General features: G+C 43.0%; 2 protein-coding genes across 2 annotated transcripts in view; one reads left to right on the top strand and one right to left on the bottom strand.

Annotated features, from left to right (window-relative positions):
* The window catches only part of LOC111076301 (neuroguidin), a 58,116-nt gene that overhangs the window by 813 nt on the left and 45,141 nt on the right, over positions 1–12,162 (top strand). The gene's annotated exons all lie outside the window — the stretch shown is intronic.
* Positions 3,342–5,166, bottom strand: LOC111077795. The gene has a single exon (XM_022372210.2). It carries the CDS (start codon positions 5,067–5,069, stop codon positions 3,693–3,695), a length of 1,377 nt encoding a protein of 458 aa, XP_022227902.2. The 5' UTR covers positions 5,070–5,166; the 3' UTR covers positions 3,342–3,692.

Here is a 12,162-nt window from a genome sequence, read left to right as displayed (position 1 = left end):
TTCTATAACCAACTAGAGAAAAATAGTTTTCAAACAAAATTTGTATCGTAGAAAACAAAACAAAACAACAATAAAGAGAAATTTATTCTAATAATTTATCTAGCTAATTTATTAGCTTAGGACTGAATAACTCCCAAATTTTCCACTGTAAAATACTCAAGAAATGGTCAGAAATGGGACCAATAAGAATAAAGTTTGAAAATTAGAAGAATGTGGAATTAGGATGGGGAAGAACTGATTTTAAGAATCATTTAATTTAATTATGGCACCCCTGAAGCAGTGATCCCATGAAAAACTAAACTTGGGAGCTAGACGAAATACTTTTATAGTCCATTGTATACATGAATATGAGCCCACTAACATTCTGCAATGCTCTTCAGAAGAAAGAGTCAATATTCCTCCTTTTCCTGAGAAGAAAATATTTTTAATGCTTCATCTAGACGGGTACGGAGACATTTTTAAGTCGAAATCCAATCGGATAATAAAACTGGAATGAAGCTACCCTTGCCTTTCATTATATTTTATTGTCCTTTAAAAATCTTCTTCCAATTATATTCTACTTTTACACCATAAATCCATATTTTGACTCCTCAAATCTCAACGTAAAACCCCTACAAAGTCAAGTTTTTACAAAGGTTTCAAAATCCCTAAATCATAAAATTGGAAAACATTTTTGTGTCTTTTTTTCCACCCCATGGAAAAGGCCTCCGCTGCTGCTGCTGACCTTTTGACGTAACGTGTGATACGGGGATACGAGGATACAACCCTCTGCAATTCCTGAATGGGATACAAGAACTGGAAAATGCACCACCAGCACCACCCTCGAACCGATACACGCCTCACCAGCCCAACGGCTAAAAACCCCACACCACCTCCCCTTGGCAATATGCAGTGTCCCAAACGGGAATCAGCCACCACCAAAACAGACAAACAGACGGGAAAAAAATTGAATATTCCGATATGGAAAAATCCCAATTGGCTTCGGGAGTTGCCAGGGAAATTGCAAGACCATTAGATGAGGAGGAGGAGGTCCTGCGTCCTGCGTCCTGAGCCTCTCTGTCGTCGAAGCGTAATGAACACCAAAAACGTTGCATTTTGTCAATTTTCCATCCACCAAAGCGGCGCTCGGCAAAAGAAAAACATAAAATTGCTTTGCAAAATCAAAGATGCGACGGTGGGAATACCCTGTAAAAGAAGTTAAGCGTAATGGAAAAAATTTGAAAGAGAAGAAAAGAGAGTTGGTTTTATATATTAAGGCAGAAATAAGCCTTATTTATTATTATTATTTCTAAGGCTCTCAAAAACATTAATAAATCGCTGGGAAAACAAATTTCTTTGACTTGGAAGTTCCCTAAACTAAAATCCATATTTTCCTCGATTATATTCCTTTGTTGGATATCTTTTGGGAAGGATAAATGTACGGAAAATATGGTTTGATATACAAAAAAAAGTTTGATTATAATTTTCTCAGATAATGAATAAATATTTTTAATATTCCCAGAAATTAATTAATACCGAATTTATTTTTTTTGTAATTATAAATGCCATAAAATATATTTTTCCAATGCTCTAGACATTTGTTAAACCCAACTAATGGGGGCCTACCCTCTAAAATCCAGCCTCATATAGAGATTCTCTCTAGTTAGAGATTCCACTCGACTTCTACCTGCCCGCGCACTACCCCCCTCTCAGCCGCCAAATGACTGAAGTTCCAGTTTTCGATTTGAAATGCGTTTTTGGGACCAACTGTCCTCCACGTTTCACGTCCACGTGTCCTGTCCGGGTGGAGTCTGTGGGGCACATACAGAGAGATTCAGTCGAAAGCAGAACCAGGTCCCGCTCTGTGCCCCCGCATGCTGCCTGCTGCCTTCTGCCTGCTGCATCCACGTCATAGCGCATTTTGCACATTTGCATTTGCCGAGAAAGGCCTAGGCTATGCGGGGTGAGGAGGAAGGGAGGATTGGGTGGTACAGTGGGGTGGTTCAGTTCGGTTTTGGGTTGCGCTTTGGCCTCTGTTCAATAGCTAAAAACGAGGCATTTCTGACGTTTGACCGAACTTTGTTGTTGTTGCTGTTGTTGTTCCAGTTGTGGACCCAGCAAGGACTCCCCCACCCCGCCAACTCTCTCCAGCCACTGCGACTCTCTCCAGCCTCTGCCTCTGCCCCTGCTTCTGTTGCTAATGGCATAAACCATAGAAGGGGGGGGGGGGAAAGGATGAGATGCAGCAGGGTAATAGGCACATTTGTACAGTGGACTTTGTCCCATAACCCACCTCCCTTCACCCACCTCTCCCAGGGAGAGTCACTTATTTTGTAACTGCATCCCCGTGGAACCCACCACTCGAGAACCGACTGGTTCTAGGCACAAAAATTTCAACGAGGCTAACAGACACGGGACCCATGCTAATCAGGACAATTAAGTTAAAAGTAGTACTAGTATGTAGCCCGTGTGGCATTGGCATAGGCATAGCATAGGGATACCCGACAGACGGGGAAAACTATTAAAAAAGATATACTGGAAAGAGATATGCAGAGTTTGAAGTATTTTATATCCACTGTAAACGCTGGGGAACATGCGTGGAATGACTTTGATTCGCTGTGTAAAATGTTCCCCTAAGCGAAAAGATACGCGGCGCTTGGAATGTGTGGAACGGGGGGAACATTTTGGGACTTTGGAACCTTAGAAACTGATTAAAAAACAGTTTCCTAAAGCATGAATAATCCTTTAAAGATGTCACAAAAAACTCTTAGAAATTATTAAAACAAACGAAGAATTATCCCATTTAATTCTCGTATATAAAAATGTATATAAAATATAACAATTATTGATAACTATCACCCCCAATATAATAAAACAATTTTCACACAATATAATAAAACAATTTTCACCCCAATATAGTTTGAATTTCCCTTATTTTCGCATCACTTTGCTAATTTCTTGCCCATTTGCCTAAACCTTTGATGACCAATTTTCCTATTTTAATTTCCCTTTGATGATTTCGCTCTCATTTCTCATTTCCCCATAATTATTTCAATTGCCGCTGCCATTTGTATGCCCCGGACTGTAGTTTTAGGCCTTTTCCTTGAACCAGGACTCCACTTTTCTGTTTCGTTTGTGCGATGCAGTACTCCTGCCTTGGAGTCCAGTTTCCGTTTTGTGGCTCCCTCCTTGGACTCCACTTTGTGTTGCCTTTCGAATCACTTTGCTTGCCACGCCTCCCAACCACCCCCACACCCACACAGCCTGCCTGCCCCCCCTTGCTGCAGTTTCCATGGCAAAATGGCAAAATGTTGAAATGTTCCTTTTGGCTTCCGATTCGATTTCTCGTGTCCTGCTGTCCTGCCTGCTGCCTGCCTTGCTGTCCGCCCGCTGCCTTGAGGGCATTTTTCCATGCTGTATGAAAAGGTTTTTCCCCTCTGCACATTGATGTAGGTTTTCCACGTGTTCCGTTGCCTGGGTGCGTGTGTGGGCTTTGCTTTTCAATTATCAAATGCATTTCCCTTCAGTTTTTCCTGCCTTCTTTCTTTCTTTCGGTTTTTGCCTGTGCTTTGTCCCTCTAGTTTTTCCTTAGTTCTTTCTTGATTTTCGTGTGCTTTGCCCCTTCCAGTTTTTCCTTATGGTTTTTCTGTGCTTTTCCTCCGCTTATTTTTCGTGTGTGTTTGAGGTGTACAGGAGATCCTTTGGCAGGATCACTATTGAGCGCGTGTATCCCCATTTGAGTCGCTGTAGTTTACGTTGTGGTACAGTGTAGCCGTCGAAAAAGTGTTCCTTCGGCTCCGCGGGTTCTCTGCAGAAGTGGAGGAGCGTTGAACGCCCATTGGGGGGGAATCGTTGGGGCCAACGCGACCCCTAAAGATGGGCCTGGACGTGACGAGCGTTTCCCTGCTGATGCCATATATATCGCTCGATGCTGTTCTGTCCTGGCCCCTGAAGATAAGAGCAGTGGGATGGTCAGCAACAGAGTTTGGCAGCCGGATTCCCTGGACTACAGGCGTAGATGTCGTGCCACCTGCCACGTTGCCACTACCATCCGTATTGGACATGCCCGGCACAGCCCAAACATAACTCCCGTCAGCCGTGTTGCTGGGCACTCGCTGCAGTTGGGAGATGTCAAAGAAAGGCTGCGCCGTCTCCTGCTGCCTGTCTGGCGGCGGCAGCAAGGGGCACAACAATTTGATGCAACTCCAAAAAAGGTGACCAAGCAGCGCCAAGATCTTGGAGTAGAAAAACAAATAAACCACACAGAAAAGTCCGATATCCTGGTGATCCGAGGCAGTGTAAATCAACCAGTAGGCAATGCCTCTGAGAATCCAGCGATGAACATGACGAAAGCGGCAATGTTGGCACAACAGATGATCAAATTGCCGACAGGCCAAAGCGAGGGCATAAAAGCAACCACTGCATGCCAGCGCCAATGTTGTGGGCCGCTCGTAGAGCACCTCATGGAAGGCCGTCCACAGGGATCCGCCGAGCACCAAGCGCAAATGCCCAGTGACCAAAATCATAATCCAGGCGGCCAGTTGGAAGCCCAAGAATGCCGCCACGCCGTACAGGCAACGCTCAGAGTTCTCGAGGTGCGGTGCAGCCTGCCACAGAATAAATCCAAGGCAGAATTTGGTCACACGCCACTTGTCGGTGTGGATGGTCTCCAGCGTGAGATTGAAGGCCTGTTCCGTGTAGATCCCATAGCATATATGCGAATTTTTCTTCATATCAATATACTTATGCTCTCCCGTCATGGCCTTGCCCTCGTTCCACTCCTTGCGCTCGCGATGCGCCTGATAGATCTCATGCGCAGTCTGCTCCTTGTACTGATTGTATTCGGCGCCCTCTTCGATCTCCAAATGGAGGCGATTGCTTTGAAAGAGCCTCCAGAATGAGAACACTTCCACTGTCTGGCAAAAAAGTTGCACGCGATTCGTGTGGGTGAACTTTTGCATCAGGGTCTGTGCCTCGTGGCTGTGCGTCTCGCCCGGTAGCAGGAACTTTGCCACATGATAGCTGAAGCCTTTTTGCAGCGTTAAAATTGGCAGCAAAATCAAAAGGAAAGCAAAAAGTTTGTTAAACATTTTAAAAGATTCGTCGTTGAACTTTTCATTGACTTGAAGTTATATTATGAGGCAAATTTTCTAGGACACAAATACGCTTAGGTTTGATGGAATAATCAATGATCCTTCGTTTCCACAATCCTTAAACTGTATATAACTCGGTGAAACTTTCAAGTATTTCGTTTGTGTTCTCTCGATATTTGATCTAACATTCCAACAAATTTTTAGGCCAAATCGCATAAAAAATACAACCAGAAATAGCAGCTCCATTAATTTTGCACTTCAGTATTCAACTCTCCATCTATGTCAAAGTCGCCAGGATGCACAAGGCATGTGTGTGTGTGTGTGTGTGTGTGTGTTTCCTTGAGAAATGCATAAAAAAAGCGAGAGAAAAATTTGCTTACGAAATTGTGTCTCTCTGGCATTTCCTGATGCTTCCTTTTGCTGGTTTGTGCATTTTTTTCTGCTGGCCACATCTCAGCGATCCTTTGTGCCACATTTGCTTTCAATACGCGCTGTGGCAGGACTTCCCTTTCATACATCCTTCGTTCTATTTCCATTGCCACTTCCCACTTTTTTTTTTTCAACGACTGATGACTGACTTGGAAATAGTACGCCGCGTACTATGGCTAGAAAAACGTACTACTACGAGCCATGTACACATGGGAGGAGCAGGAGGAGGAGGCTTAAGCTTTACTCCTTACTTCAGGGACATCGCCAGCGCAGAAGTCAGGGGCAAAATCCAACAAAAAGTGGCAAAAAAAAAAAAATACAAAGCGAAAAAATGTGTGCGAAAAATAACGAATTTTAGATGCCCTTATAAAAGCAAAAAAACGCCCTGGAAGTTGTGTGTTTAATAGAAATAGATTTAAAATTAAGTTATCGCTGCTTTATCGAATTATATTAAATAAAAAATTAAAAACCTAAAAAATTATAATACCCTCCCAAAAAAGAGCACTTCAAAAAAGAAAAGAAAATGAAATTTTCTGCCTGGCGTCCCACTCTATCAAAGTGAAAGGCTCGGGCGCAGCAGGAATACAAAAACAAACAACAACAAAATTGCAGCTACAAACAAGAAAAAAATAAAGAAAAGCATAGTGGGCGAAATGGGGGAAACGAAAAGAAACTGAGAAAAAGAAGAAGACGGCAGAATCCACGCACAAAGTGGCAAACACAAAACATAACAAACGGTGGGCAACGGAGAGCAGGAGGAAGAGGATCCAAAAGGACACAGAGAAAAAGCCGCCAAAGCAAAGAAAAAGCAACGGGGCCACTAGGCGGAAGAGAGATGGCAAGCAAATGAATGCATGCTGTCCAAGAGGAGGGGAGTGTGCGGGGGGTGTATATCTAAAGAGAGTGCAGAGCGGAGAGCTTTCTTTATTCCTTCTTCTTTTTTTTTTTTTCCTTTGCATTATGACCAAAAATCGAACTGGAATTTGTGCAAATTTTTGTTGTTGCTTCTCGTACTCTTCTCGTGATGAGCAGTGGCTGGCCGAGAGGGTATGTTGCTTTTGGAGTAAATACATTAAATGAAGCAGCATAAGCAGTTGAAAGGTATATAATAGAAGGTATTTGATTACTTAACAAAATTTACTTTCATTTCCAGTTCGTAGCTTGGGTTAAAATCATAAAAATCGCAGTACTTTATCCCCATATAGATCCACCTTCCAGGGTATCAATTGGTTTGGAGCACCGAAAATGCTAGCCTACGTTTCTATTCTGCTTCCTGAGTGCTTTGCTTGCTGGCTGCACTGCCTCTCCCACAGCTACGCTTCTGCTTATGCCTCTGCTTTGCCTCTCTTGGCCTCTCATCTCTCCAGTGCTCACAGCTCTGGCTCTGCTGTGGCTATCATTGCGTTTCGTTTGGAACGCATCGTTTTTTTTTTTTGTTTGTGGCTATGTGATGGACAGAGGAGTACTGTGCGGGGGGAATAGTGAATGTATTTGTGTGTGTGTGGGGCCTGCAGCCAGCCTCGCCGCCTCATGCATTTTCCGTGTTTCGTATTGTGCGCAAAATAAATTGGTAAACAAGTGAGAGAGAGAGAGAGAGAGAGAGCGAGAGAGAGGCAGGAAGACATGAAGAACGAGCGAGAGAGGGAGAAAGACAGAGTGTGGTGTGAGAGCAAGGTGGGAGGACAGGCCAGGCCGGCCTGGTCAATGGCAATACATGACATCCCATTTCGTACATAGTCCACTCCCTACCCCTCTCTCTCCCTCTCTCTCTCTCCCTCTCTGTCTCTCTGCCTCTCTCTCTCTCTCTCGCTCTCTGTGTGTGTGTGTGGCTCTCGTGTGCTTTTCGTCCTGTTTTTTCCCCCCGGACTGCATTTTAGTGTGCACGACTGTGCCTGTCCATTGTTCATCTCCTGCTGCCTCCCCTCTCTGCTCTCCCTCCACTGTCACTGTAGCTGCTGCTGCCACTGCTGCTGCTTCTTCCGCCCGCCTCCGCTGCACTTTAGCCTACGCCTCTGCCCAGTGCTTCGGGCTTCGGCCAGCGCCACCTCTTCTCAGTCCCTCTTATTTCACCCTCCCCTCTCTTGGGTATTGGATTTTGTGCGTCTGCTGCGTAGATGTCCCTGTCGGCCTCTGCTGCTGCTGCCGCTCTCCCTACCCCTTTGCCACCCCTTTTTAATTTTGTTGGTGTTCCCGTTGCACGGGCAGCGAAATAGGCTGCGTCGCTGCCACCGCCATGTCCCGCCATGTCCCACCATATTCGCCACGTCCTCATCCTTATCGTGACGCACCGCAGCGCAGCCTCCACCCGCTCACTCTATCTCCCGCTCTCTCTCTCTCTCACTCTCTGTCCATGCCACCTACTCTCCTGCTCCACGCATATATTGCTGTTGTTGTTTTTTCGGTCGCTGCATTGGCTGGCGCAATTTTTGCATTGCCTTTTGTGGACAGTGGCACGAAATGCCTCGGCTGGGGGTTAAATAATATTGAATGAAAATTTGATTAGTTTCAAACACTAAAAGGTTTGAGGGGTTGAAGGGTTAATAAAGATAATTCAATTAAATTAGAAATATTATTTAACATATTTTTTAAAAAATAATATAAAATTTAATTCTAAAAATAAAATAGTAAAAATTAATTTTAAAAATAAAATAATAAAAATTAAATATGCGATTATATTTATTAAATTACAAATAATTTTATACATTGATTACTTAAATATAACTGGGTTTTTACACTAATTTTAAAAAATTGTTTCCCCTAACTAATTCCCAAAATTTCTTCACTTTTATTTCAGGTAAGCATCTCCAACCAAATATCCATCGATTCGTTGCACTGTGCGAACCAAATCAGCAGTTGCGCCATATAAAGCAGCGCCGCGATGCTGTCGCTGTCGCTGCCACTGCCACTGCCCCTATGTGTGCCAGGCAAAAGGCCAAACGCATGTGTGGCCAGGACCCCAGGATACTGCTGCCCAACCCCTCACACCCCAAAAAGCTGGCATGTACAGTGCAGGCAGGCAGGCAGGCAGGACATGCAGAGCAACAGAGTACATAGTGCCAGAGCGAGAGAGCGAATGCAAATCGAAGAAAAAGCTTTAACGAGTGAATGAAACGAGCCTATGTGTATGGTGCATATAAGAGAGCAAAAGAGAATGTGTGTACCCACGAGTGTGTTGTGAGAGTGTGCATGTATCTGTGCTGTGTAGCTGTGCCTACGCAACGGTACACCGTACACCTCCGTCCCCCCCACTCCCACTCCCACTCCCACTTCAATCCCCCCCAACTCAAAAACGGCAAACGCATCGAATGCGCATCGAATCGAAGACCCAACGTTGATTGTATTATATTGGCAGAGTTCAGAGCGAGAGCGAGGAGGAGTCCACCTGCAGCCCCCATACCCCTCCCGCCTGCTATCGTTCTGTTCTGCTTGTCCATCAGACATCAGTTGAACGTCATGTGGATTGTGGATGTGCTACTGCTACTGATGCTGCTGCCGCTGCCTGCTGCCTGCTCTTGCTGCTGCACCCTCCGGGGGCGATACACATGCCAGCAAATTGAATAAACTCTCGAATCAAATTTTTCTCCCAGCCAGAAGAACTTTGACTGACATGCAAGAGAAACCCCCCCCTAAAGAGTACATATATCGCACATCCTATACTTATGCTCCGGTACATCTGTATATAGGCGATGCAATGGAAGAGGACCCCGTCCGTACGTCCGTGTGGTGCGGGGTGCGTGGTGCGGGGTTTGCCATCTGTATCTGTGTATCTTTGCCATTTAAAGGGTCAATGAAATGCAAAAGTCCTTTTGGCCAGAGGAACCTCAGATTGTGCGCCATCTATTGTGTCATCTTTCATTTTGCTTAATGTCCTGTTCGGTTTTTCAGTTTTAGTTTTAGCCAAAAAATATGGGTGGGGTCCAAAAAGATTTATATTTGTTTTGATTTAGCTGCCAACATATATTTGTCAATCAGGGCAAAGCATTTCTGGACTGGTTGGCTTTTTCTCATGCAGTTCCATTTGAACTGCAAAATTTCTATTTGAAAAGGGGTTAAGGGAATTAAATAGAGTTAAATAAAGGAGTACTAAACAGTTTTGGGTGAATATAAATCCTATTACCTAAAAATAAATGAACCAACGCATTTCTATATATTTTAGGCGTAGATTATATTATTATCCTTATCCTTATTTTATTGAATATCTAACAACAAATTTTATAAACTGCAGAATTATTTAAGGTTTCAGAAAGGCAATAGCTCAGCTCAATAACTGATTTATGCAGAGATTTGGCTTGCAACTAATAAATGGAAACAGCTCCCTCAGGCCCACATCACCTTTAAATCTTTAAATAATTTATCTTGAATTTCTGTACTCAATTCTGCAACTTCTTTTGTTGCCACACCTTGGAAATGCAACCCCAAGGCGCCCCATTTGCAACCATTACTCACACAATTTTCGGTCTAGAAAACACCTTTAGTCAATGAACCCAATGAAACGAATGCTTGTTAAAGCTGTAAACAGGAAACAGGATGCCCAGAGTTCAAGGCAAACACAAAGGCAAAGTCTTAGTACACACAAACAGATACAACACAGACACACAGACACAAACAGAGAGAGATGTAGAGATGTAGACGGACACAGCTGGAGATTTTTTGGGGAAGCCCTTCAATGTAAAGACCAAATGGCCAAAAACCAAACACACTTTTACCTTCATTAAAATTACCTTTAAATATTACACTTTTGTGCCCGGAGAGTATTACGTTTCCTTTCTCTCCGTAACTCGGACTGTACGAATGTGTAGCTGTATTTTTGTGTATCTGTATGTGTGTGTCTGCAGTGTGCTGCTTTATCTGTGTTTGTGCTTGAGTTTGTTCAACTTGTTTGAAGGTCAAATTACGAAAGCAAGCCACAAAATTGTATCCAACTTTTCAAACTCCAATCCCTGTCTCTGTCTCTCTCTCACTCCCACTCCCACTTTCTCTCCTTGTCGCTTTTCCTGGGAAAATTTGATATATGCATGAAATGGAGCAAAAGTTGTAACAAAATTTTCTCTTTAGACTGGAGAAAAAAAAAGGGTTGAGCACATTGGGGGATTGGGGGATTGACCTTCTGTCTCCCACAAAAATTTGTTTTTATTGTTTGTTGCTTTTATTTTGTGTGTGTTTTTGTGTGCAAAAGGTCATAGAATTTTCACTTTTATGTTGGCCACAAAATTGTGTTTTTATAGTCGAGACACCGAGGCCGAGACTCGAGGAAAACTTTTGCCATTTTGCCTACATTTTGGGTGGGAAAAACTTGACCCACTGATGGTGAAAACTCATGGAAAACTCTGCTTGTTGTTTGTCTGCCTGCCGTCTGTCCCTGCTATACCCTGGAGATAGTTTTCATGCTGGCTTTTTTGTTTGTGTGTGTGCGGGATTTACCAGAAATTTAGCATGGAAATTTCTCTGGCAGAAATTGTGCATAAATTAATATGAAATTCATTTAAGTTTTAGAATCAAGCAACGATGAAGGATTTTAGGTTAATTTAAGGGATTTTTATTAAAGGAAAAATTATAGATTATAATAGAATTTGTTTCTTTTTTAGCTTTAAATAAATATATATTAATGAAATCATATCATTTCCGATTTAATGACTGAAGAACAGAGCAAAATAATCAACGTGGGTGGAGTTATAGTAGATGTAAATAACTTTTAAGAAAGTATCTAGGGAAAATTGGCACCTAGGTCTAAATAAATCTATAGTACTGCTTTGCTTTCTCAGCTAAAAATCATTTATGTAGTTTTCTATTAATATTTTTTCCCAGAAATGTTTCTCTAATACAATTAAAAATTTCCTAACACTCTAAACTTAATTTATTTCCCCCCACATAAACATCTCTCGTACGCTCTGTAGCTTTCTGTTCGACATGTATCTTGCCTGCATACATGATAAATGGATCAATTACAAGACTCAAAACTAACTTTTACTACTGGCTCTCACTTACATCAGCAATTTGCATTCGTAAAAACCTAAAAATAGCCCCTTTCTGGGGCGGGCAACAAGTACACGGACGAGAGTACTCCTTCAACTTTTACACACACTTTCTGCCAACAACAATTTTCCAGTTTTGCACATTTTATGCAAGTTATATAAAATGCCAAACGACACTTTGGCACTCAACCCCAACCCAAACAGCCACCCAACAGCACACAGCCATCAGGCAGACAGACACACAGATACACCACACACACACACTCAGAACATTGGCTTTTTATATATTTTTCTCCTTCTCGTCGTCATCGTCGTAGTCGTCGACGTTGGTTTCGTATTTGGCAAAGATAAAGTTTTGTAATAAAAATGTCTGCTGTCAGACACCCAGCGGGAGGAGTGGAAGCCCCCCAGATGGGGGACTACGGGGAAAACCCAGCCAACCGGAGCAGACTTTCTGTCTAGCACTTTTAAGGCCCGAAGTGTGTCAGCAACTTTGCCACGTCCTCGACATCGTCGTCGTCGTCGTCGTGAACGTGTCCTTGTCCTTGGCCCACACACAGAGACAGCCAGAGACTATTTTATATATGTATATCAAGATATATATGATGCATATAAATATATATATATATTTGTGTGTGAGTTTTTTAAGGGGGTCAGAATGTTTAAGGAACTTTCGCTTTAGTTTAGCG

This window comes from Drosophila obscura, unplaced genomic scaffold (genome assembly GCF_018151105.1).
Source record: "Drosophila obscura isolate BZ-5 IFL unplaced genomic scaffold, ASM1815110v1 contig_179, whole genome shotgun sequence".
In the NCBI taxonomy this organism is placed as follows: domain Eukaryota; kingdom Metazoa; phylum Arthropoda; class Insecta; order Diptera; family Drosophilidae; genus Drosophila; species Drosophila obscura.
This window is presented reverse-complemented; position numbering and strand designations above follow the sequence as displayed.